At 41.5% G+C, this 27,673-nt stretch overlaps 1 protein-coding gene across 2 annotated transcripts; it reads left to right on the top strand.

Moving 5' to 3' along the window:
• Positions 1 to 5,260: 5,260 nt before the first annotated feature.
• Positions 5,261 to 27,673, top strand: LOC114351452 (Bromodomain containing 8). Of its 2 annotated transcripts, XM_028302674.1 has the most exons (18): positions 5,262 to 5,640; positions 7,131 to 7,311; positions 7,814 to 8,012; positions 9,567 to 9,668; positions 11,221 to 11,400; positions 12,437 to 12,578; positions 14,707 to 14,800; positions 15,389 to 15,448; positions 17,982 to 18,101; positions 18,425 to 18,528; positions 20,062 to 20,216; positions 21,393 to 21,550; positions 22,373 to 22,513; positions 23,594 to 23,666; positions 24,336 to 24,450; positions 25,525 to 25,659; positions 26,485 to 26,593; positions 27,504 to 27,673. In XM_028302674.1, the coding sequence occupies exons 1-18, from the start codon at positions 5,456 to 5,458 to the stop codon at positions 27,624 to 27,626; spliced, it is 2,376 nt and encodes a 791-aa protein (XP_028158475.1). In that variant the 5' UTR covers positions 5,262 to 5,455; the 3' UTR covers positions 27,627 to 27,673. The 2 variants fall into 2 exon arrangements, with proteins under 2 accessions (XP_028158476.1, XP_028158475.1); XM_028302675.1 differs by lacking the exon at positions 15,389 to 15,448 and having other exon boundaries at positions 5,261 to 5,640.

Raw genomic sequence — 27,673 nt, 5'->3', positions numbered from 1 at the left:
CGAACGATCGATGGTGGTCGACGAGCTGTCATTATTCTTAATAGGGCAGTTTTAGGTTTTAGGTATTGAGTATTCACTCAATAATCGATGCTGTATATCGATATGATTTTTTTTTCAATTATCAATAATTTATTGGTAAGTCATGATCATTCATGATGGGACACCATTACACCAAACCAATGCAATAGTTCCCTCCCTCTAAGGTGGGCGAACACAGATTATTTAATTCTAATTGTGATTCTAATATAAATTACCATACCAACCACCTTTTGTACTTAAATTAACATAGATGTAGATGCAATAAATTATTGATTATTATGTACCCACGACTCGCGAGCATGATTGTGTTGAGGGTAGGTATAATTATCCAAAGAAGCTCGTCAATATAGACGATCTTAATATCCGATCATTATCATTTGTTGGAGAACAATGAAGCCGTCGTGTGAACTCAAGACATTTGATTTGTGGCATTCGTTACATAGCAGCAATTATCTCTATTCCATGTGGTTAAAATAGAAAGCGAATAAAAACGATCACTTAGTTCAAATTTAAAAATAATTTTAAAAAGGAGATGACTTTTAACGTATTCACGCATTAACTAAGCCATACTCCCGGTGCGTTACAAAGTAATACAAATATTTTTATCGGTTGTAGGCGGATTTTTGAGTGCTTATATGTGATGTGATCAATTAAAATTTACTGTAATCGATAGATTTAATTTGATTATTCAATTACATGCACAAATGAACTATAGCTTATACTTACAGCACTATGTGTGAGACAAAAAGGCAAAGGGGATTTCCCCTTCACAGAGTTTCTAAAAAAGCCATGTTGCTTATCTATAACCTATAACAAACGAGATCGTATTCAAAGAATACTCATACTCCAAGGATCGTATTGCATCATGGAGGTATTAATGCATTGCAGTTCGCTGTTTGTTGCTGGCTACTCTGGCGACAAACATGCATAGTGTGATAGATGGCGTGGCGATTCAGTAAAGATGGCCCATCTGAGATGAGTGAAAATATTGTAGGTATACTACTACATAAAAACAATAATCAAAAAAAGGCAAGAAGTTCAAATGTGACTCAAACACAGGTCGAAGTTTGTTAACCAACATGATCCTTCTACTTTCATATATGTAATTATTACAATATCTTTGGCAGTTATTTTTTTTAAGTGGCATCAGTGGCATGCATGCAATCATGAAGCTACAGATAAAAATGGAGGCCACACTCCGAATACCTACTTGAAGCACAAACTAAGTATCACTATCTCGCTCTCTGTGGGCAGACTCGCTCTTTCTAAATAAACAAAAAATATAAAATTGCTCAAATTCAATGAAACCAATGTAAAATCTTTATTTCTTGACATAGGTATCATTAAAAATGATAAGTGTAATTACTGGTAAAACGTTTTAGGAAGAAATTACTGTAAAAAATGTGAAAAATGTTTACAATGATCCAATGTCGGAAATCACGAAATAAACACTTACGCGTGGAATCTTATGTCACTTCCAGCCGGGCTAGTATGCGCGCCGTGATATACTTTATCGACGTCAAAATGTATGGGCAAAATCGGTAAAATGGCGTGATAACCGCTTATCACGGCGCGCATCTTAGGCCTACAGGACACCACGTACTACCGCAACCACGCACTACAAGATTTTGCACCAATTCTTGTGATAAACCAATGATTATTTCCTGAAAACAATCTCAAACGAAATTAACTGCTTAATAAACAAAATAATAAACAACCGCCATGATGGGCCGGATTGGGCCGATGTTGCCACATGGTACCGATTACCCAGGAATTGGGATTGTAATTCCCTGATTCGCCAACAAATTAAGTCTAAATGGCTGACAATTCTGTGATTTTTTATTTAACTAGGTAATCTTAGTTTCAAATATTAATTATTTATTTGTTTAACTTCTGATTTGGTTAGTGAATTGGCTATTTCGAAGAATTTACAAGGAGATTTAAATCAGAAGATAGCAATACTACAGTTCACACTAAAAAGAGAGGTAGGGCCGCAGAGAGCGAGATAGATATAAGTAGGTCTTAAGGATCAGAGGTGAGAGTGCTTTTTAAAAGTAATGTACGGCACCAGCAGATATCGATTTATTACATAACCGAAACCAATAATTCCACAAATCAAATTAATGTAACAAAGAAATATGCCTATGCCAGAAATAATGATCTAGGTCACAAATATCACAGTCCCTGAACCGAGAGAACGTCCGTCACAGCCAAGCACTCGAGCAAAGTGTGGCGGCGCGCGGGGCGGCCGGTTTCTCGTGCCTTCCCTCTCTAAGACAGAGACAACAGGATCGAACGATATGACGTCACGCTGACGTAGCGGGTGTTATTTCTAAGACGGCCGTTCCTGATCGTGCGGCGTCCTCGACCGCTGCCTGCTCCCCATCAGCCACGGCTTCTTCAGCGCGCAGCATAACCTCGCCGACGTTTGAAAACTGGTCTGCGCAGCTCGAACCCGCCAAAGGCTGGTCATCGCAGCCCTGGTCCGCAGGAAGCTGATGCTCGGAGTCCTGAGGTGCAGCTTGAGGCTGACCCTCACCAGGTTGGTTCACCCATGTTCGGTTCCATGGTTATCATCTGGAATGTCAGTGGTGTATGTTCAATGTATGACAGTTACAAGGAACCGAAGTGAAACCGTCGTTTCTTGAAGTTAAAATTCACAAATATTAGGAAGATCACAGCCTTTTAGCACAATCCCATGCGTGCACTCATNTCAACACTACGCTTCAGGTATTAAAAACCAGTCAGCGTCTGCCTGGACAAAGCCAGAAACTGACAGAGGCCGTATTTGCATGTCAAGTGAAGATTCGCCATCCTCCAAGAATGCTCCGCAAGCCCCTGGAGTCCACTCGCCGCGCCACGAGCCCATGTGCTCGGCGGCCTCCTGGGTTTTTCGATGCAGGACCCAGCCAGCAACTCCAAGTCATAGTGGTGATGCGCCAGCGCCCGTTCAAACTTGTATGGGCAGCACGTCGTTTACTTCAAAACACACGCTCGGCCTTCCTCTGCACATCAAATATCAAAAATTATGCACATATTCGTCAGGATCGTCTTCTTCGATGTCCCCTCGCGAACCGAACATTGCTCGTTCGTTCGCCGAACGCTCGCCGCTCCCTCCGGTCACGCCACCCGCGGGCAATGTCCGTGAGTATACAAGGGTAGATAAGAAAAGAAAGACAAAAGTTACAGGACCTTGTTTGTAGCAAACTAGACAAAGCACCAATATTCCTGTTCACTACGTCCTTCCTGGTAGTTGCTGCTCCTGCTCCACGCCCCCGGGGCCACCGCATCCACAGGAATGCACCTCTCGAAATCCAGCAAAGGCAGCGCACTACACTCAGGGTCAGGGCGCGATATTGTCAAACCACACATGTAATGCAATAAATGATTTGATTTGATTTGGAGTCGACGGTAGTACCTACTACTGACGAAGACGTGGGAAGGTTACCCACTACATAATTATTTTGTTTGGTCAAAACAAAATTTTCACCAAGACATGGTCTTGTGATCCATCACGAAAACCACAAAAACCATCGCGTTGCTTACAAGATTTTGAAAAGTCGTCAAGTACGAAGTTGATCCGACTTCCGATTCCTCGCATCAAACGATAAGCCGGGATTCTATTCTAATAAAATTAAAACGCTTCAAAACTGATTCTGAAATTAACGAAATGTCCGACCCGCTGTCTATAGAAATATCATGGGGTACATTTTGCACTAATGTGAGTAATTGTTATTGAGCTGGGATTCGACTCTAAGCAAAAATCCACACTTGAAGACCGCCTCCCACTCGAATCCCCCAACGCTGCTTTTGAAAGCAAGAATCGACAATATGAGCAATACAAAACGTGCAATATTTATTACTAGGCTTGTTCTTACTCGGACACTGAACGGATCGCTCCGAACTAGTACAATCAGTCAAATGTAGTTAGTTCATTTTAGTAAACCGACTTTTTTTAATCAGATCGGAAGAAAAACGTCTTTATTACTATCACTTTTAAGTACAATGTCGCAAAATACTCGCAACACACTCACAGAGCCGAATCCATCTCGCACGCGCGCGCTTGTCACCAATTTAACGTCTCGTTCACACCTATTTATTCGTGATCAGCTGTACTAAAGTGAACTAAAGGAATTGCTTCCCATTAGTACATAGTACATGTACTACACAAGCCTATTTATTACTCCTCCCATCATCCGGTGTCGACGGTGACGGTTTTGCAGTCGCGTCGCGCTGTAGGACCGCACTCTCCGTATTTAGTTTCCTTTGGGCAGCGCCACCCTTTTTATGGCCCATCCTGCCGCAAATGACACTTAACAATTCCATCACAAACAAGCTCCAGAAAAATAATATGGGACGGTGTCACTTACAATTGCAATCCACCCTCAAACGAGTCAATTCGCGACGAAATTTTCCAAAACACATCGTCGCGCGAGCTATGGCGGCGGCCGTACGAACTGTCACAGCGCCTACAAAAATCACTATGAGGGCTACGTGAATATTCACGATTCCCAATAGGACTACGACGCGGAGTGCGTACACATCGCCTAGGTGACCTACCTCGATACTCAATACTCAATCGATGCACACGTTCATTTAACGGCGGCATTCGATATTCGAACAAACCCGACGTTTAACTAACTTTTATCACGACACTGTTTATGAGAATAATCACGTTCTTTTTTTAATCTAGACGAACGCCTGGTCTTCTTCACTTTTAACACTGCACTGATAATCACAAACTAAGGCAAAAATAGATGGCAAAAACGGTTAGAACGCGTGGTCAATCCCACTTCTGATCTTAAGGATCAGAGGTGAGAGTGCTTTTTAAAAGTAATGTACGGCACCAGCAGATATCGATTTATTACATAACCGAAACCAATAATTCCACAAATCAAATTAATGTAACAAAGAAATATGCCTATGCCAGAAATAATGATCTAGGTCACAAATATCACAGTCCCTGAACCGAGAGAACGTCCGTCACAGCCAAGCACTCGAGCAAAGTGTGGCGGCGCGCGGGGCGGCCGGTTTCTCGTGCCTTCCCTCTCTAAGACAGAGACAACAGGATCGAACGATATGACGTCACGCTGACGTAGCGGGTGTTATTTCTAAGATAGGTATTTGACTCAAGTTTTTGTTTCAACTCTGCCCTCCATTTTTATCTTGCTTCATGCATGCATGCCATGCATTCATGAAGCTGTCACTGTCATGGCACAATAATTTGTCAATGTTGTCAAACAAAATTTTGTTTGTTGTGCGTTGTGGTGCTTTTATTTTTTCCATTTACGAAATAAATTAACTGCAACGATTAGAAATGGTTAAATAATTGAATTTCACTTTTAAGATAAGTGTTATAAGCAGAAGGTATACGAATTCAGCTTGAGACTGGCGTTTTTGTAATCTAACCTATAAAATGAGTTCTATACAAGAAAGGTTGCAGCTGAAAAGGGTGCCTTTAGACACTTGGAACATTAGGGAACAGCTATGCCTTGCGTCTGCGGTGTTAAGAAGCGGCGATCAGAACTGGATGTCGGTTTCCCGCGCCCTGAAAACCGTCGGCGAACCGAATAGACCGCCTGACTGGTACTCGCAGAAAAGGTACATGTAAAAGTTGTTTATACGCTCTTGGATATGTGTAGGTCATACTTTCAAGTTAGTAGCTATCTCTTCTGGCCATGGGTGTACTCCGCTTCTGCCCTAGTGGGGGGGTAAGTTACGACGACTCGTTTATAATGCGAACAGCTAGGGACTGGAATTCGCTGCCTGCTGCTGTATTTCCTGAACACTATAATCCGGGCGTTTTCAAGGCGAGAGTGAATAGGCACTTACAGGGCAGATATGTAACATCCTAGACTGCATCTCACTTAACGCCAGGTGCGATTGCGGTTAAATGCCTGCCTTGTCTAGCATAAAAAAAAGTCAGATTTTTAGATCAGATCGTTTGAATTAGCTCCTTCAAAGCGGGGGATTTCCAGGGGGAAGATGTGCAGGGAGGGTAGATACACCCATGCATGATAGCTCATACCTCAAAATTGCTTCATGGTGTAACAAAATACCACTGCCATTTTCATTTCATAACACATCAATTCATGAGCCAAGGCACAATAACGGGACTATTCCCACCTTTCGTTCCCACCCGTGCAACTCCTGTGTAACCAGGATCTACAGCTTGACCCAACCAGTGAAGGTCAAGTTTGTCCAGAGGGAAAGTTGAAACTGTAGGCACAGTAGAGAACCTTTCCACATACATTCCTTTAGAATTACAGTTTTAACACTGATGGGACTGACTATTGCTGAACAAATGGACCCCTTTGTTTTCATAGACCCCATGACCAAATTTTGCACAGACAGGCAGATCATAAAAGTAGTATTTTAAAGTTTGATCACTACATCCCTGGACACTCTGTATTTGTTACACTTAAAACTCATAATCGGTCAAAACCAGTTTTGACTGCAAAAATCAGTTTTGACCAATTACATCACTACTATTATAGAACAAAGTTGCTTTCCCGTCTGTCTGCCCCTATATGTATGCTTAGAACTTTGAAACTATGCGAGGGATTTTGATGCGGTTTTTTATTCATACTTAGCACCTATAGCTATGTGAGGCCAGGGTGGTCTTTTACATTAGTATTTTATACACTACTAGCGGCCGCCCGCGACTTCGTATGCCTGGATCCCATTTTACCCCCTTCATCTATCTTATGCGGTTTAGATTTTTTCATACAAATGATTTTTCCCGCTAACTCCCGTTCCCGTGGGAATTTTGCAATATCCTGTTGTAACTAAGCTTTTAGTTTACTAAGGTACCTGCATGCCAAATTTCAAGCATCTAACTTAAGCGGTTTAGATTTTTCATACAAAAGGATTTTCCCCTTAATTCCCGTACCCGTGGGAATTTCGGGAATTCCTTTCTTAGTGCACCTCTACGGTACCTAAGCTACGTCCCTTCCAAATTTCAAGTGCCTACGTTTGGCTAAACGGCTGTTTAGGCTGTGCGTTGATATGTCAGTCTGTCAGTCAGTTTCTCCTTTTATATATTTAGATGAAGCGATGCTGTCTAACATAAGGCCATACAAAACTTGCAGCTGTGCAGCCCAGTATGGAGCGATGCTGGAACACGTGGAGACTCCGAAGCGAAAGAAACGTAACTCCGAAGGCGGAGTGGACACGCCGCAAGAGAGCATACTGCGGCGCCTCACGCAGGAGCGAATGGTGGAGATACAGAAGACGGTCGCCGAGATGAACCAACAGCACGAACAGATTATGGTAACAGACTGACCTTTTGACTTTTTGTTTTTTGTAAGCTTTCGACTTAAAGCTAAAAAAACATGTTTTTTTTTATTTTAAGAAATAAAATCAGATTTTTTTTATTATGTTTTGCGATAATTTCTTTAGTTTTCTTCTTCTCTCTCAAGTAGTTCATTGAATTTATTGGTAAACTAGCGGCCGCCCGCGACTTCGTACGCCTGGATCCCGTTAGGGGTGGAGTTTCGTAAAATCCTACACATCATAACATCTACCTGCATGCCAAATTTCAGCCCGATCCGTCCAGTGGTTTGGGCTGTGCGATGATAGATCACTATGTCAGTCAGTCAGTCACATTTGAGTTATATTATTTAGATTGGCCGCCCGCGACTTCGTACGCGTAGATCCTTAGGGGTTTTTGAAGGATTTTTAGTAAAATCCTGTCTTAGTGAGCACCTACGTTCTAAAAAGCTTTAGATACAGATTTGAAGTACTTTATGCCAATTAACATTTCTATTTCCAGAACGAAATGAACGAAGCACGCAACCCTGCCACCTCAGAAGAAAGACTCCGCGAACTCTGGGCCAACATCGAGGCGGCCAAACGTGCGAGGGAGAGGGAAAACGCGCGCCGCGCCGCGTGGCTGAAAGAGAGGGAAGAGCGGCGCGCCAGGGCTGACAGGACGTGGCGGCCGGCTCAGCCCACCACTCCTACGTCACCAGGTATTTTAGGGTTCCTTACCTGAAAAGAAAAACGGAACCCTTATAAAGCCTGGTCCGTCAGCACGTAGAATTTTGTCCAATGACCCCAAGCTACCCATCCTTATCGCTCGCGCGTAGTTATATTGCTGTCGCGACTGTGCGACGGGCGCCCGCAGTGAGTGTGCGAGCGCAACAGCAACATAATTACGCGCGAGCGATAAGGATGGGCAGCTTGGGGTCATTGGACAAAATTCTACGTGCTCACGGACCAGGCTGTATCTTGTATAGTCTTACTAATATTATAAATTCGAAAGTTTTGATGTGTGGATTTCTGGTTGACTGGATGTTTGTTACTCTTTCACGCAAAAACTACTGAACGGATTTTGATAAAACTTTACAATATTATTTTTTATAACCCAGAATAACATCCCAACTAATATTATAAATGCGAAAGTAACTCTGTCTGTCTGTCTGTCTGTCTGTCTGTCTGTCTGTCTGTCTGTTTGTCTGTCTGTCTGTTACGCTTTCCCGCTTAAACCTCGCAACCGATTTTGATGAAATTTGGCATAGAGATAGTTTGAGTCCCGGGAAAGAACATAGGATAGTTTTTATCCCGGTTTTTGAAACAGGGACGCGCGCGATAAAGTTTTTCTGTGACAGACAAAATTCCACGCGGGCGAAGCCGCGGGCGGAAAGCTAGTAGGTACATATATGCTATAATTTATGACGATCTGTGACAGACTAAATTTCACGCGGATGAAGCCACGGCTAGTTTTTAATATTATGTGGCATACCAAATGTTTGGAAGCTGGAAACATTGAATCCAGGACCAGTTTTTTATATCTTTTGGCTGAGTGTGAGTCCTCATTAGCACGTGACTGCGTTAAAAAATGAAAATTTTAGTTCTTGAACGTTTCCGCTAGGGGCGCTGTTCAATTCGTCATACATTTAATGTCATTTTTTTACGCGCTCACTAATGGAAACTCACACTAGGCCCTCTTGTCAACCGACTTCAAAAAAAGGAGGAGGTTCTCAATTCGACCCGTATGTTTTTTTTTTTTTCTATGTTTGTTACGCGATAACTCCGTCAATTATGAACCGATTTGAACAAATCTTTTTTCGGCGTATAGGTAACCTCAAGGGTGGTCCCATTTAAATTTAATATTAAAAAAAACAACCCCCAAGGGTGGAAAATTGGGGATGAACTTTTTTATACGCAATATCTCCGCCGATTATAAACCAATTTGAACGATAATTTTTTTGTTGAATAGGTATTATCAAAAGGGTGGTTTCGTGCGAATTTGAAGAAAATATTTCACCCCCAAGGGTGGAAAATTGGGGATGAACTTTTTTATGCGCAATATCTCCGCCGATTATGAACCAATTTGAACGATTATTTTTTTGTTGAATAGGTATTATCAAATTTTTTTAATTTTTAGTTTTTTTTTTTGTGTTCACGCATTTGAAGTCGGTTATATTTAAAAAAAAAAGTTAATTATATAGTTTAGAAATAATTGAGTGAGATCACTTATAGTTTCCACCCTGTAGATTTTTATTTACTATGTTTTGTTCTAGCCACTCCAGCACCGGCGTCGTCACCTTTGCTGACGTCATTGCTGAAGTCATCGCCGGTGGTGACCACGCCCCAACACATATCGCATCCCAATAAAGTCATTGGTGAGTTCATCATCATCATCATCATTCGCGCCCTTTTTCCATATTCAATCCTTGTCCAAATCCGGATTTCAACTGTCAAATTTAATTCGGTTTTAGGTTAACCGCCTCTGTGGTCTAGTGGTTAGACCACCTGCTTCAGACGCAGAGGTCCCGGGTTCGATTCCCAGTGGGGGCAGATTTTTCTGTTCGGTTTGGTTGGCTAGCTACCACCATCTTACCTAAGTCTGTCGCCATAACAACAATGTTAACAGCATTATTGTGTTCCGACAGTTAGAGGTAAGATAGCCAGTTCCTCCGTGGTTGAGGATTCCGGGTGAAGCTCGCTTCCACCTTCGGCCTGATCGTCACTTACCATCAGGTGAGATACAGGTCAAGAGCTTCCTCGTTGTGGATAAAAAAAAAAGAAAAAAAAAAAAAAAGTTAAATACCCACAATTTTGATGCGTTTGAGCGATAAGGATGGGTAGCTTGGGGTCATTGGACAAAATTCTACGTACTCACAGACCAGACTTTACACACTTTTTGTCGGCCAATAGTTGGGTCGGGCTGTTGGTCAGTATGAACAATATGAACATGTATGCCTTCCGTAAACAAACCTTTGCAATACCTTAACTAAGTCACTAACACCCGTATTCACAAACATTACTATGAGGTCTCACAGTGCGCGTGGACGCACAGGGTCACCACATCACCGTCAGCCACTGCGCCGACGTTATCAATGCTTTTAGAAAACTCTGTGCCACCTTTGGCACAGCAGCACCCCATTTGACACCACTAAACGACTTCATGGTTTTGTCAATCTTTTCAGATACCGTATCACCGTTAGCCACCGCTCTTATCAATGCTGTTAGAAAACTATGTGCCACTTTTGTCACAGCTGCACCCCATTTGACACCACTAAAAGACTTCATGGTTTTGTTCATATTTTCAGATACTGTATCACTGTCAGCCACCGCCCTTATCAATGCTGTTAGAAAACTCTGTGCCACTAGTGGCACAGGGATATCCCATTTGACACCACTAAAAGACTGCATGGTTTTGTCACATCTTTTCAGATACCCGTATCACCGTCAGCCTCCGTCCTTATCGATGCTGTTAGAAAACTGTGCCACTAGTGGCACAGGGATATCCCATTTGACACCACTAAAAGACTTCATGATATTGTCGATATTTTCTGATACCGAATCACCGTCAGCCACCGCCCCGACATTATCCTATGCTCGTAGAAAACTTTTTGCCATCTTTGGCACAGCAGCACCCCATTTGACACCACTAGACTTCATGGTTTTGTGTCACATCTTTTCAGATACCGTATCACAGTTAGCCACCACCCTTATCGATGCTTCTAGAAAACTCTGTGCCACTAGTGGCACAGGGATATCCCATTTGACATCACTAAAAGACTGCATGGTTTTGTCGATATTTTCATATACCGTATCACCGTCAGCCACCGCCCCTATCAATGCTGTTAGAAAAATATGTGCCACCTTTGGCGCAGCAGCACCCCATTTGAAACCACTAAAAGACTTCATGGTTGTGTCACATCTTTTCAGATACTGTATCACCGTCAGCCACCGCGCCGACGCTATCGATGCTTCTAGAAAACTCCGTGCCACCAGTGGAACAGCAACCGAAGCACACGGAAGACAATAAACACGCTGCTCAGGACAGCAAACACGCAGCTATAGAGCATATTAAGAGTCAACTACAGCAAATAGAACAGCAGTTGAGTGGTAAGTATTGGAAATATGGGCTTCATCATCATCATTTCAGCCATAAGACGTCCACTGCTGAACATAGGCCTCCCCCAATGACTTCCATGTTAAGCAATTGGTAGCGGCCTGCATCCAGCGCCTTCCTGCTATCTTTATGTCGTCGGTCCACCTTACGCTGCGCCTCCACTCCAGAACCTTGCTGCCCCATCGGCCGTCAATTCTGCGTACTATGTGCCCTGCCCATTGCCACTTCAGCTTGCTAATCCGTCGGGCTATGTCAGCGACTAGTTCGTTTACGGATCTCCTTATTTCTGATTCGATCTCGTAAAGAAACACAGAGTGACCGAGCATAGCATGCTGTGCAACTTTGACACTAACCCCCTTATTAACTGGACTTTAAAGCTTTGAAGCATCATAACTTCGTAATTGTTTGATTGACAAATAAAAAAATACGTGTCCAATATTTTTAAAGGTTTTTCTAATTTCATCCATACATAGTTTGATTTTGAAACATAAGGCTGTATACAGTAAGAAAGCTGGAACTTGTCAGCGCTGGTCCGTTCGTTCACAAAGGAAGCAAGTTGAATGGCATTTTATATGGCAGCGTCCAGTGCTGACCAGCGCGTGTTGAATCTTATCGGCGCGCGTTCATATATTTTCCTGTGCGGGTTACCAACGCTGTCAAGCGCCGGTAAGCGCTTATAAGTTTCCAGCTTTCTTTCTGTATACGGCCTAAGTTTGTATTACGTGCTCACAAATTTCTTTCTGTCGGCCGTTTGGTGTAGTGGTTCAGAACGGACTACTATGCCGAGAGGTCCCGGGTTCGATTCCCGGCCGGGCAGAAATTGAAATGATGAATTTTAATTTCTGTGACGGGTCTGGGTGTGACTATGTATAATATTTATGTATTTAAAAAAAAAGTATATAAGTAGTATATCCGTTAAGCTAGCACCCATAACACAAGCATTAAGTTGCTTACTTTGGGGCTAGCTGGCGCTGTGTGAAATTATCTAAAGATTTATTTATTTATTTAAATATACCCGTCTCTTTCTAGCGTCAAGCAGCGCGTCTCCCGTCCCGCTTGCACCCGCGGTCGACATCGACGACATAGAGATTAAGGCGGAGGACGTGTACGCCTTCCGGGATGTTGACATACACATACCGCCCGTCGCACACATGCATAAGGCTAACGCACGGTAAGTAATAGTAATATACTATAGTCTGGTCTGCGAGCACGTAGAATTTTGTCCAATGACCCCAAGCTACCCATCCTTATCGCTCGCGCGTAATTATATTGCTGTCGCGACTGTGCGACGGGCGCCCGCAGTGAGTGTGCGAGCGTGACAGCAACATAATTACGCGCGAGCGATAAGGATGGGTAGCTTGGGGTCATTGGACAAAATTCTACGTGCTCACAGACCGGACTTTAGATCGTTTCATCCACTCGGACGCGCCCCACCATTCTTCCGCTAATGTTTGAGTGTTATCGGTACACGCTAATGCTCCATGAGTGCACACGCACACTACAGTAATGCCTTACGGATTGCTCGGACCTCCCCGCACCCCGCGCGACCGAGACCAAACATGGGGCGCGTCCCAGAATACACGTGGATGAAACGATCTATAATAATGACATCTATCATTCGTAACAAAAGCGTGAAAACACGGCAAAAAAGTTTTATGTGCTAGCAAATGTTTTGTGCTTTTTTTGGTGTCCCCGACTCCCCCAACACGTTACCACATAAGGCCCTGCAGCCACCTAAAGCCTAAGAAAAGCCGGACAGGCCGGACGAGAGAATATTAGCCCGGACACGTCCTTAAAAGGCCAAATATGTCGCAACCTTACCCCCTTTTCTCCAAATGATAAGGCCCCCCTTGATCCTTAAGAGCCCAGGGCCCCTAGTAGGTTGAAGATGGCCCTGAACGCGCTAATGTCAAGAACTACTGGTCCGATTTGAAAAAACTACACTGGTCATCACAAAAATCGACCCTCCCGCGACAAGCACTTTCAAACGTATGCATCCCCACTTCCCTCCCACCAATATTCGCACCATTTAAAAGCCTAGTTCTAAACTTCATTTCATTAAAGGAAAGGTTTTTACCCCAAAAATGTGTCTGTAGAAGAATCCAGAGTCACTTCTTCAAAAAATACGTATTTACGCTTGAGCCAACTTTTATGGCTATAACATATATACAGGGTGGAAACGATAAGTGATCTCACTCGATAATTTCTAAACCATACAAGATATCGAAAAACTGGTTACTGGCCCTGAAAGTGCTTTACGAACTCTTTCAAACGGTACCAATAACAGGTTACAGAATAAACTGGAAGTATCTGAAAATTCAATGTTTCCAGCTTCCATACTAAATGTATGCCAACCACACAATATTAAGTGTAATTTTTTAAAATTAAATAATGAACCTAATAAAAACTCGTAAATTGCATTTTTATTTAAAATTATTCAAGGAAAAAATTAGTTTTAGGCTTTACTTGCTATAAAGTGTTGTATCAAGTATCAAGAGATGAGTGCCATGACTGTGGTAGTACTAAATGTATGGGGGATGGAAACATTGGATTTTTGGATAGATCCAGTTTATTCTGTAACTTAATATTGATACCTTTGGATAGAGCTCGTGAAGCACTTTTAGGATCAGTAACCAGTTTTACGATACCTTCTGTAGTTTTTAATATTATGAGGCTGTACCAAATGTATGGAAGCCGGAAACATTGAATTTTCGGATAGATCCAGTTTATTCTGTAACCTGTTATTGGTGCCGTTTGAAAGAACTCGTAAAGCACTTTCAGGATCAGGAACCAGTTTTTCGATATCTTGTATGGTTTAGAAATAATCGAGTGAGATCACTTATCGTTTCCACCCTGTATATAAGTTGAGATTAATCGCTATCCATCTGTTAAAGAGGACACATGAGATCATTATTTGGTTTTATAACCATAAAAATTGGTCTAATTGATCCCAGAGGTGAGCCCAAAGTGAAATCAATCGTTTATTAAGATATTAAATGTGTTTTTATTTCATGATATTTATTGGGCTTTCAAATAACACCAATATTGTTGGGGCACCATGGTTGTGTCAGTAGAAACGAGTTTTCCTGTAAAACGTAGGTGGGCCGATTTTTGTGATGATCAGTATATTTTTGTGTTAGATAGCCCATTTACCGAGGAAGGCTTTAGGCTATCTAACATCACCCTACAGCCAATAGGGGCGGAGCAGTGAAGAAAAATGTCACGAAAACTGGAAATATTCAAACTATTTTGACGCGTACGAAGTGGCGGGCACAAATAAATAAATATTATTATTATAGGATCATAGAAAAACCTACATTCAAGAAGGATGAAGCGGAAATAGTGGCGCCACCTATAGAGGATGCGGACGTCAACATAGAAGATGTCATTAAGGTAAAAAAAGCCGTGTACACTTTACAAAAATGTCTTAGAGAGCTCGTATATTTATACAAATAACGTCAAGCGAATGTATTAAAACGCATCGAGCATGGGTCAATCAAATTTTAACCTTATTCCCACAACATATAGTCTATATTAGCTTACAGTAAATAAACCCTGGTCTTCCTAATTTAAAATAAATAAATAACATAAATAAATAAATAACTACATTGTGATCGATTTTTGTTCGATAGAGTTTGTTCCGGCATTTCTTCTCATCATTTGCCATCATGTTTGTCTCGAAGCGCTGGTAGGGCCCAAAAGATAAGCAGACATGTAAAGTGCCCCTTACGGGCTTCCTATTTTTTACTGTATTTTGACGTTCATAAGTGCCACTAGTGGTCTAAATTGAATAAAACATTTTTGATTTGATTTGAATCAAACTCACACTGTCCTTGGCATAAGGTGCATTGTTCATTGAATCGCGTCAAATAATATGATACTTTATGTCGATGCAATTTGTACCTTATTCCCACTCCATACGGTTCACATTCGCTTGATGCCCAGTTTACTATTTCGAACTCACCCTGTATATCTCTGCAGGAAGAGCCGATGTCAGTAGAGGCCATGCCAGAAACCGTGATACTGAACTCGGTGGAACCGGTAAGTTATTTATTGTTTATTTTATTTATTTATACTTTAATGCTAAAATTGCTTCCTTAGAGTAGGCGCACACCGTTGATTTTTCGTCGGCCGATAGTTTAGTCGGGCAGTTGATCAGTATGGGCATGTATGGGAGGGCGCACACTACGCCGATTCGATTTGGCCGATTCTTCATACAAATTAAAATCGGGCACAACTATCGGCCAACTAAAAATCAACGGTGTGCGCCTACTCTTATACTATGTCAATCAATCAACAACATTATTGTAACTAGCTAAGTAAGTTGTAGAAGCAATAAAGGACTTTATTTATTTATTTAAAAACTAGCTGACCCGGCGAACTTTGTTCCGCCTTAATGGCAATAAATAAGCAGACTTTTTTTTTATTTCGAACGGGATAAAAAGTATCCTATGTCCTTCTCCTGGTTCTAAACTACCTCCCTGACAATTTTCAGCTAAATCGGTTCAGCCGTTCTTGAGTTATAAGTGGAGTAACTAACACGACTTTCTTTTATATATATATAGATATGTTAGGCGAACTTAATGCCATAAGGCATTCTCATCCAGTTTGCTATAGATCTAGCGCTTAACTCAATCAGCGCCTGAGGTATGGAAGCGGCACGGGACGGGTGACATTGACATGTACGTGTGAAATGGACAAGTTTCGTGATGTTGAGAACTTCAGATTTCACTGAATGGGATTAAAATATAGACCAAAACTAAAAAGCCGGTGAAGTTATTTTTGAAATCCATCAAGAAATGGCTGAGAAATTAATTATTTAAATTACCTCCATATTTTCGCGTGGAACTTAAACATAGGCGGTGCCGTGATGTCAGGCCACCTGTTCAAGTTTCAATCACAATGCTTATAGATGACCCACGCTGAACTGTCCCACCAAACTCAATGACAGGGGGGCGCTACCATCGTTCAACTATATGGTTTCCAACATGGCAAAAATCGGAACCAGCGATTCGGTATTGACGGTGGCGCCCCGCTGTCAATGTCATCGATAGGACAGTTCAGTATTTTGGAACTATACCACCCCTAACGCATTGTCGAAAATGACACTATAATGTCAAAGTCTTCTTTTTCTTTTTAAATATAGTCAGGTCTTGGATATGTCAAAAAAGGTTACACAATTTTACACTAATAAAGAATATTGAGTGACCCTGGCTGAAAAATTTAAAACTACTAAATCTAGTAGTTACAAAATTAGTAGTAGTAAAAAAAATGGATCTGTCAACAGCACTGGACCAGGGGTGATATACTGTTTGTACTCCGAATGACTGTCGTGTCTACACCGATCAAAATGGCGCGAATTTTGTTATGCGCAACTTTAGGGCCCTGTAGCTTTTGTGATATTTTCATGATTCTTTCACAATTATTATTGGTTTTACTTATATTTTCAAGTTTTATCAAAAGAAAAAGTTGGAAACTTGTCCATTGACATAGACGTGACAGACCATAAAATCAAGTCTCCCTGACGTTTGACATCAAAAACACCCTCCCGCGCCGTTCCCATACCTCAGGTACTGACTCAGTCAAACGCTACACCTATAGATAGTTTTGTGGCTTATTGTACAGTCGCGGAATGAAAAGGTTCGTGACCTTAGTGTCGGTTTTCGCTTGCACTAAAGCCTGGTCCGTGAGCACGTAGAATCCCGTCCAATGACCCCAAGCTACCCATCTTTATCGCTCGCACGTAATTATATTGCTGTCGCGACTGTGCGACGGGCGCCCGCAGTGAGTGTGCGAGCGCGACAGCAACATAATTACGAGCGAGCGATAAGGATGGGTAGCTTGGGGTCAATGGACAAAATTCTACGTGCTCGCAGACCATACTATAGTTTTTAATAACAATGCTAAATCGGTATTAGGGTTATTCAGGTGATCCATTCGTGGGGTATGAAACATAAAGGATAGGAAAGGATTCCATACTAATTGGCTGTTACTGATGACATACATACGCGTAATTATGTTGCTGTCGCGCTCGCACACTCACTGCGGCCGCCCGTCGCACAGTCGCGACAGCAATATAATTACGTGCGAGCGATAAAGATGGGTAGCTTGGGGTCATTGGACGGGATTCTACGTGCTCACGGACTAGGCTTTAGGTACTGTAAGAGTCAAACCTGCCAACATAACCGTGCAAGAAACAGTGCTGCTAACATTTAAATAAATATGACGTTTGCTAACGAATAAGGTTTTGCTTGTTTATTTTCCTATCCCATCAGTGCAATGTTACAAAATGTAGTTTTTTTTATTTAATAGATAATGGCAGGTTGAACCAACAAAAAGGTTTTCGTTTATCAATCATAATAATCTTCTTGACAAGTTAAATCGTCAAACAACTTTGATCTGAATAATTTTAGATTAAAGATTATTTTCTCTAACTCGAAATTATTCTGTAACATAGTTTCAAAAGGTAATAATAATATGTGCTCGTGATTCGTTGAAGGAATCAATTTGAAAACTGACGAACCTTTTCATTCCGTGACTGTACATACAAATAAAGTTCTAAATAAACACCCAGGTGTCCCATGAGGTCCCGATAGAGGAGCCGTCGCCGCCCGAAGAGCCCGAGGTCAAGATTGCCTTCCCCGAGGTCAAATTCCCCACGCCTGAGATCAAGGTCATACAGGACGAGCAAAAGGTCAGTAAATTGTTATTTAATTTATTTAAATCACCAACAAGGTTACACTGTTAAGAGCGTTTATGCCGTTTGTCGCAAAAACAGTACTTTTACAACCCGTTACAATATTACAAACTAGCTTTTACCCGCGGCTTCACCCGCGTGAAATTTAGTTTGTTACAGAACGTCATGGCCTATATGTTATTCTGGGTTATAAAGAATAATACTGTAAAGTTTCATCAAAATCCGTTCAATAGTTTTCGCGTGAAAGAGTAACAAACATCCATCCAGACATCCAAACTTTCGCATTTATAATATTGTAGTAGGATATTTATTTCAAACAGGTAAAAGAAGAAGTGAAAGAAATAGAACCACCACCGCCGGAGCCCGAGGAGGCAGCAAACAATGAAGACGTAGAAGAGGAATCGCAGCCCGTCGACGTCGAAAGGTAATACAGGGCGTCCCAAAATAGACTATTTACCTTTTCAAGGCGAGAGTGAATAGGCACTTACAGGGCAAATATGTACCATCCCAGACTGCATCCCACTTAACACCAGGTGCGATTGTGGTCAAATAACTGCCTTGTTATGCATAAAAAAATTGACACCACCAATCAATTGACGTACTTTTTAAAACTGTCAAAACGAGACTCATAAATCAAACACTAGCTTGTGCCCGCAACTTCGCCGAAATTTTGATTTGTCACATTTATGTATGTACTAGCTTTCCGCCCGCGGCTTCGCCCGCGTGGAATTTTGTCTGTCACAGAAAAACTTTATCGCGCGCGTCCCTGTTTCAAAAACCGGAATAAAAACTATCCTATGTTCTTTCCCGGGACTCAAACTATCTCTATGCCAAATTTCATCAAAATCGGTTGCGAGGTTTAAGCGGGAAAGCGTAACAGACAGACAGACAGACAGACAGACAGACAGACAGACAGACAGACAGAGTGAGTTACTTTCGCATTTATAATTTTCGCATTTAGTTGGGATTTGTAATTTGTAATAGGTGTATAAAGTTTACAGTCTAGGCTTGATCGTAAAGAAAGTGGTAATAAATTACAAACTGGACCGTAAGCCATAATTAGTATACACAGCATGATAAATTAAATTACATCGTTATGAATCATAGCCAGTAATATTATTATGACGAATCAAAATAATAGTGTAAAGGTTCATTAAAATTAATTCAGTAATTTTTGCGTGAAAGAGTAACAAACAACAAACCACCCTCTATATTGTGACTTCCATTCGGCATGGGGCACACTGAAAACCAGCGTCGTGGCCTTCCTCACCGTGGGTCTTGGCATATGCTGAGTGGGGTCCCATTGCGATGGGCATCGCTGTGCGACAGGGTGGCACTGCTCAGTTCACTTTTTATTTCCTTGTAATACTTAATTATGTGCTACTATAGTCTGGACCGTGAGCACGTAGAATTTTGTCCAATGACCCCAAGCTACCCATCCTTATTGCTCGCGCGTAATTATGTTGCTGTCGCGCTCGCACACTCACTGCGGGTGCCAGTCGCACAGTCGCGACAGTAATATAATTATGCGCGAGCGATAAGGATGGGTAGCTAGGGGTCATTGGACAAAATTCTACGTGCTCACGGACCGGGCTTTAGCTTTCCGCCCGTGGCTTCGCCCGCGTGTAATTTTGTCTGTCACAGAAAAACTTTATCGTGTCCCTGTTTCAAAAACCGGGATAAAAACTATCCTATGTTAAGGACAAGACGGGACTCAAACTATCTCTATGCCAAATTTCGTCAAAATCGGTTCAGTGGTTTAGGCGTGAAAGCGAGACAGACAGACAGAGTTACTTTCGCATTTATAATATTAGTATAGATTTCTGTTTTTTTTTCCGTATACTTTCTTTTTTCTCTAAGTGATGTTATCGTAATAAATATTTCTTTCTTTCTATAATTTGCGTCGTACTTAAACCCTGTTTACCTTGGTAAGTTATACCTATCTCTTTTCCACCAGTGTGGAACCGGCCGAAGAGATAGCCCCGCCCCCAGAAGAGACTGAAACCCCGCCCACTGTTACCGAGGCCCCGCCCCCCGCTGAAACCATTCCGCTGCCCACAGAAACGCCGGTTGAAGAGCCGGAGGAAAGCAAGGAGGAAGAAACGGTCGCAGGTTGGTATTTTATTAGAGGCTGGGAAATCCCTAATTTTTAAGTGACCCCTTTGAAAACAAAATTCCTGTTATGTGTTACCATAGGGGTCACTTAAAAATTAGGGATTGATGGTGAAAACAGGCATCATTCTCATTAAAATACTGGATACTTAACTTTCACATTATATTGCCTCATTTTTAAAATACAATTCATCACTTTGCACGAAAACGCGCGGAGTCGTCCACGCGCGTCCCTTTATTCTGACGTTTCTAGTGTGACATTGACATTACTACGTCAATGTCACCATGACATTGGCTATAACGATGCCGTTATTTGAACGTTTAGATTTTTTCACAATTAACAGTATATTTAAAGTATTTAGTGAGATAATAGATTTTGAACATTGGGCCTTTATTATAAAGTTCAAATTAAAATTCATTCAGGTTGGTAGTTACTAGTACCAGGCCTGTTCATCTCCGCGAGTTTACATCGAAAACAAAACACGCACGATGGCCCACCTACAGGATACTATTCGACAAGGCCTCACATACGAGCGAACATTGACTCACGCACGCGTATTCTTGTGTATGATGGAAGAAAATAAAGAAAAATTAAATGGTGTACTAAATACTGTGTAGTATTTAACTGCCTAAATAATAATAAAAACACAGAATGTACTTTTTTAAGTTGCCTCAAGACACTGAGAGGTAAATAAGTAGTTAATATTATTCATGATAATTCATGCTAAATCATGTATTTCCTCCGCCATTTTCCGCAGTTTGGCACCTCACGTCACATCATTTTACCGAAGTCAGCCCTATAGCTTCGGCGCAGTGCCGATCACTGACGTTTGTCAACAAAATGGTGCTTAACTCTTGAAACAGGCTAAATTACACCATATTGTCAATGACATTGAGCATACATTTTTTTAAATACCTTCGCGAAGTAAAACTTCTGTACGTAGTACTTATTATTATTCTGTGCTAGTACTAATAGTAAATAAATAAATAGTTATTATGAGACTTTAAGAAGCCAATTGGTTGAACTGTATGCCGTTATAAGTTAAAATTTATTACAGAAATATAATTTTGGATATTGAAATCCATACAGGTTCTAATCTAAGAAAGTGGTAGCCATAAACAATCACAGAAGAATAAACCTACTGTCCTATATATTTAAAATTCAATATCCCACAGAACCGCCGCCGCCGCCGGAGCCAGAGGCCGAACAAATCATAGAAGAAGAAATAGAAGTCTCAAGCAACGTAGAAGAACCCATTTTAGAAGAAATCAAGCAGGAGCAAAGCACAGAAGAGAGTACCCAAGAAGATGACAAGAAAGACGAAGATGCTGAGGTATTTATTTATTTATTTTATGGAAAACAAACAGCATATAGATAAAGCGGTTAATTTTATTTTTATTTTATTTATCTTTATTAAAGAAACATACAGCCTTGTTTGACACATGCAGCTTAAAATTAAGTGGGTTATACATTGGCCTTTAAAGTTTCTAAAGCTAGGTTGTACAGTCAAAGTTGGAAAGGAGACAGATGTGAAGCATAAATTTATGCATGCAAAAGAAAATATAAACATTAAAACATTATAAAAAATTAACAAAAAAAAAAAGGTTAAACACAATAACATGGATACGCTAAAGATCAAGTAGATTGAAGGAGACGGCGAAACTTCACAATGCGTCCATGAAAGATGTCTAAATGACAAAATGCTGTATTATATTTGTTAGTGGCTCTAATGATGAAACTATTTTTACGATAATTTGATCTACAAATGGGTATACTTAAGATCAAAAAGTCTTACACAGTTTTCACAAATAGCATGTCAAAATATGTACAATCCAAAAAAAATTATTTAGCATGCAGTATAAACAGTACGATATATGAAAAAAGTTAAAAGCCTGAAGCCATAATAAGATATTAGAATACTAAGCAAAAAACAGATTTAGATCGAATTACAATGAGAGGTCCCGGGTTCGATCCTTACAAATATACAATCCAAAAAACTAGTTTCTTAAAGAAAAACTTTTTGTCCGTCAATTGCATTAACAAAAAATATTGGAACACGAATATTTGTATTTGTCAATCAAACAAGTAATTACGAAGTTATGATGCGATGAAGTTCCGCGTGACGTCACAAAGTCACACTTGTATGTTGTTTCAGGATTCAATACCATTGAAAGAGATGATGCGCGAAGAGGCCGCCTCTGTCGCGCAAGAGAGAGAGAGAGACGCAGAGACAAAAACAGAGAGGGCAGAGACCGAAGATACGCACACGGAAACTGATGACGATACACCGATGGAGGTCAGTGATATCATCAACAGGTCATTTAGGCCCAGAACAGACGGTGAAACGCTACTGCAACGAAACTGCAACTTTCTAATGATTCTGATAAATGAAACTGAAACTAAAAGTTTCAAACTGGTCGCGTCATGTGTGGTCTCTCAACGGACGCTATGGCAGAAACTTAGATGCAACTCAAAAGTAACTAGCAGTTGCAGTTTCGTTGCAGTTGCGTTTCACCGTCTGTTCTGGGCCTTAGTCGCCATGCATCAACATTTCAGCCACAGGACGTCCACTGCTGAACGTAGGCCTCCCACATAGATATAGAGAGATGTTAACTAATGCGCTGGGTTTGAAACCCAGTGTCGCATTAGAAATTCACACACCCAAAGTAATCAAAATATGTCCTCATTATCCACTGCGGTATCAATACTCAACGTTCGAATAATCTTTAGTACTATGCAAGCAATGTAAACTGTTTACATTATGACGTCGCTGCTGTCATCATTGCTGTCGCGAGCAATGTGTGTTTTTGGGCATATTGCTGCGACAACGGCCCCGCCCCCTTGTCACATCTCCCTTCAGTTTCTGTGATCTGTGGCCTCCCCCAATGATTTCTACATCGCCCGGTTGGTAGCGGCCTGCATCCAGCGCCTTCCTGCTACCTTTACGAGGTCGTCGGTCCACCTTGTGGTTGGTCAACGCTGCGTATTCCGGCACATGTACAGTCTCCATTGCAGGAGCATTATTGTAGCAAAGAATCATCATCATTTCAGCCACAGAACGCCCACTGTTGGACAAAGGCCTCCCTCAAGGATATCCACAATGACCGGTCCTTCGCTGCCCTCATCCATTATTCCATATTGTTTTTACTACATAGTATAAAACAAGGTCGCTTTCCGCTCTGTCCCTATGTATGCTTAAATCTTTAAAACCAAATGTATTTTGTTGCGGTTTTTTTTTTAAATAGAAGAGTGATTTAAGAGGTATATTTATAATGTATACCTACTTACTTAACACCCGTGCGAAGCCGGGGCGGGTCACTAGTTTAACAGTAAAAACTTAAATAATAATTTAAGCCTAAATACAATTTATTTACAGCTGAGTCGAGAAGAAGAAAAAGATGGGAAGAAGAAGAGAGATTATTCGCGGAAGAAGAAGTCCGATTCGAGAAGTAAGTTGTTTAATGTTTTAAATAACAGTTTATTTTAATAATAAATTATAAATTTTAATTTCTATTGTATGTAAATTTGTAATTTTGGGGTAGATTAATGCGACAGGTCGACTTTACAGGGTGTTAGGTAAATGGTTATATGAGCCAACACTAGCCCATGTTAACATGGTCATATAAATGGTATGGTGAAGTCAGAAATTTGATAACATCATTTTAATTTTTTAAATTTTCATACAATATAAATTTTATAAAATCTGATTTGTATGAACATTAACATGGGTAAGTGTCGGCTCATATACCCATTTACCTAACACCCTGTATACTGAGTATTACTGTCTATAGTACAAACAGACTGTGCACGAAATTAACAAAAACAAAGTTCACCAAGGTTGTGACTGAATTTCTTGTGCTGTGTTTTCTCAGCACTGGTCCATTTACAATTAAAGTTAAAGGAATACTGGGACGTGTAAAAGCGCTTTTTGAAAGCCTAAAAGTACTTGTATAATAAATGCTTTATAGTTTAGTTTCCTTTGGTTTCAATATACTCGTTATGAAACTTCACCTTAGCCCACACGTTCGGATCTTATTAACTCGGTGTAACTTAACTGTCCGTATTTCAGTCTACCTATAGATAAAATATATGTATACAATTCATTTTTTTCCTTCTAGCATGTTCCGGGTCGGAGAGCGCGGCAGAAGCGAGCGCACCGGATTCGCCGTCCGCAAGCGATGCCGAGCGGCAGCATAGGCTGTGGAAGAAGTCTGTCATGCTGGTCTATAGCAGGTCGGTTTAGTACTGGAGTGCAATTGTACCCGAAGATAAATATGTGGGTTGCAATTGTACCCGAAGATAAATATTTGGTGTGCAATTGTACCCTAAGATAAATATTTTGTGTGCAATTGTACCCTAAGATAAATATTTAGGGTGTATTTGTGGTGAAATGTCTGTCGTAGTTGGTCTCAAGAATATTTAGTAGGTCTTCATAAGATACCTGAACCCAAAATAGGTAATGTATAGTAAAAGAGAATGATCTTCCCCGTCTCGTTAGCTTGTTACCTTACGATGCAAGGATTTTACAATAAAAAGACCGGTTTCCAAATTGTGTGTCTTACCTGTGACAGCCTAATTGAGTCCTGTTACTATTGCTATGGTTTTTTAATGTTAGGATTTGTTGAGACCATAAGCAACTGTACGTGTACACACGGCCACACTGTTAACTATCCATTTCCGTTTTTGCTCTCGCTCTTATCAAATAGTGATTCTTTGTGATAGAACGAGATGACATGACTGGCAATAGGCTGTTAACACTGTTGCCGATAGTACATGCACATAACGGTAGTGTAATAATATGTCTATCAAAACTTTTGACAAACTAACAGTAGCAAGCCACCACACATGTAAAGCTCACTCGCCTTCGTGAATTGCAACAACTAAACTTCATCATCTCAGCCACAGGACGTCCACTGCTGAACATAGGCCTCCTCCAATGCTTTCCATGTTGGCCGGTTGGTAGCGGCCTGCGTCCAGCGCCTTCCTGCTAAAACCTGGTCCGTGAGCACGTAGAATTTTGTCCAATGACCCCAAGCTACCCATCCTTATCGCTCGCGCGTAATTATATTGCTGTCGCGACTGTGCGACGGGCGCCCGCAGTGAGTGTGCGAGCGCGACAGCAACATAATTACGCGCGAGCGATAAGGATGGGTCGCTTGGGGTCATTGGACAAAATTCTACGTGCTCACGGACCAGGCTTTACCTTTATGATGTCGTCGGTCCACCTTGTGGGTGGATGTCTTACGGTGCGTTTTCCGATACGCTAACTATACTTCATCAGACTTTAATCGTTTTAATTATCCACAGACTATGTGCCCACAAGTATGCGTCGCTGTTTCTGCGACCCATCAGCGATGAGGAGGCGCCCGGTTATAGTACCGTCGTCAAGAGGCCCATGGACCTTACAGCTATTCGAAGAAACATCGAGAATGGCGTCATCAGGTATGCTTTCTTCTTTAACTGTGGTGTTAGTAGAGTACTCCATCAGTAAGCTAGTTTCAAATATATTCAGTCAAGTTTTCTTCAATATTGGATACATATTTTTTGTATGTCAAACAAACAAACAAGTAATTGCGATGTTATGGTGCGTTGATGTTCCGCGTGACGTCACAAAGTGCTAAACATTTAAGCACGAATTGACGTCTCGGGCCTCTTCTTTGAGCTTTGGCGTGCTTAATCTCTTAACATTTTCATTAGTTTTAAAAAGTCGAGTATTTATTTAAAAGTTAACTGACTGACTAATTCAAACACACTCTTTTTTATCCAGGAAACATCCCTCAACTGACTTTGTCGTTTTATATTATGTAACATAGATAATTTTATATTGCGTATATTTAAATGATTGTTTTATTGCTAATTTAACTTTACATTTAAGAGATTACAAACGGTGATCGGCGATTTTGCGACTGTATCGGAATCGCGCATTTTAGCGACTGCTGTCGCTGCATTCAGCTTCTAAAAGCTGGTAAATCGCCGATGCTAACTGTAGGCGCACACTGGACGACAACTTAGACGCGACGTCAGGCTGCGGCCGACAATTACATATATTTTGTTCAAAGCGTCGCACATTTGATTCGATAAAATAGTATAAATTGATAAGAATTAGCGTCGAGTGGCCGAGCTGTCGCTGTCGCGTTTGCGCTAAACGTAACATGTGTATTGTGTGCGGTGGTTCTAAATATACAAATTACTGCTGCTAATTTCATTATTTAGTTTTTACATCCTGTATATTTTCATTCTAAATCGAGTGTATCGTTTGTTCTGCAGAACGACGGCGGAGTTCCAACGCGACGTGCTTCTGATGCTGTCCAACGCGCTCATGTACAACAGCAGCGAGCACAGCGTGTATTGCATGGCCAAGGAGATGCATGAAGAGGTCAGTCCACCATTGGCGTATCTAAAGTCCGATCGTCGAGCACATAGAATTTCGTTCGATGACCCCAAGCTACCCATCCTTATCGCTCGCGCGTAATTATATTGCTGTCGCGACTGTGCGACGGGCGCCCGCAGTGAGTGTGCGAGCGCGACAGCAATAATTATAAATACGCGCGAGCGATAAGGATGAGTAGCTTGGGGTCATTGGACAAAATTCCATGTGCTCGGCGACTGGACTTTAGGGCATAAAGATAATATCCCTAGCGGAATAGAGCAATAAAGAATTGAGCGAGCGAAATGTCACGAGCAGCAACACTGTGTGATAAAAAGATATGCGAGATGCCGCCGTCACATCAAATAGAACCGTTTTTTGAATTTGACAGTTCAGATGACTATTCCTCCCTCTCGTTCCCATCGCTGCAACTCTTAGTGTAGCTACTAGCCAGAATCTACAGCTGACCGCCAAAAAAAACCCAACCAGTGAAGGCCAAGTTTATCCTTAGACTAGGATGAAAGAAGAAGAAAAAATTGGGTTAAAACAGTTTAACACGAATAATTTGTCAGAATTTATTGAACCAAAATGGCTTTTAGTCAGTGTGGCATGTTCTACAGAACATGATGATAGTATCGCGGACTCGCGTCACTATAAACTTTTATCGATTTTACAACGATAGGCTTGTTGTAAACATTCGTCTTTTCTGAAATCGTCGAAAAGATTTTACACCCTAGCCCTACAGCTAGCAATAGACAACCTTCCGAGTACAGACTTCTTCTTCATTACGCTCTTGGCAGAGCGGTCGTGGTCACGTTGAGGCGTTGTTCACATCGGTTGTAGAGGCGGATATAACTCTCCGCACGATCTTCCGCCATCTCTCATCGAGTACAGACATAAAGGTGTATTTCCATTGCAGGCTGCAGGCCAGCTGGGCATGTTGTTGGCGGCGCAGGCACACGCGGGCCTGAGCGCCGCGCCGCTCGCGCGCCGCAAGCGCCGCCGCGAACATTCGCCGCACGCGCCGAACAAGCGACACTAGCGGAGAATAGCTTAGCGCATAACTGAGACTTGCTATATTGTATCGTG

This window comes from Ostrinia furnacalis, unplaced genomic scaffold (genome assembly GCF_004193835.3).
Source record: "Ostrinia furnacalis isolate ACB-3 unplaced genomic scaffold, ASM419383v2 OfSCF1144, whole genome shotgun sequence".
Classification (NCBI taxonomy): Eukaryota; Metazoa; Arthropoda; class Insecta; order Lepidoptera; family Crambidae; genus Ostrinia; species Ostrinia furnacalis.
The sequence above is the reverse complement of the archived record's forward strand: the minus strand, read 5'-3'. Positions and strand labels throughout refer to the sequence as shown.

Bases quoted from the DNA above. Each gene is read 5' to 3' on its own strand.
- LOC114351452 (XM_028302674.1), top strand. From the start codon at position 5,456: ATGAGTTCTATACAAGAAAGGTTGCAGCTGAAAAGGGTGCCTTTAGAC. The intron at 12,579-14,706 runs GTAAGTAATAGT...TTATTATTATAG, and splicing joins ATGCATAAGGCTAACGCACG to GATCATAGAAAAACCTACAT. The intron at 22,514-23,593 runs GTCAGTGATATC...ATTTATTTACAG, and splicing joins ATGACGATACACCGATGGAG to CTGAGTCGAGAAGAAGAAAA.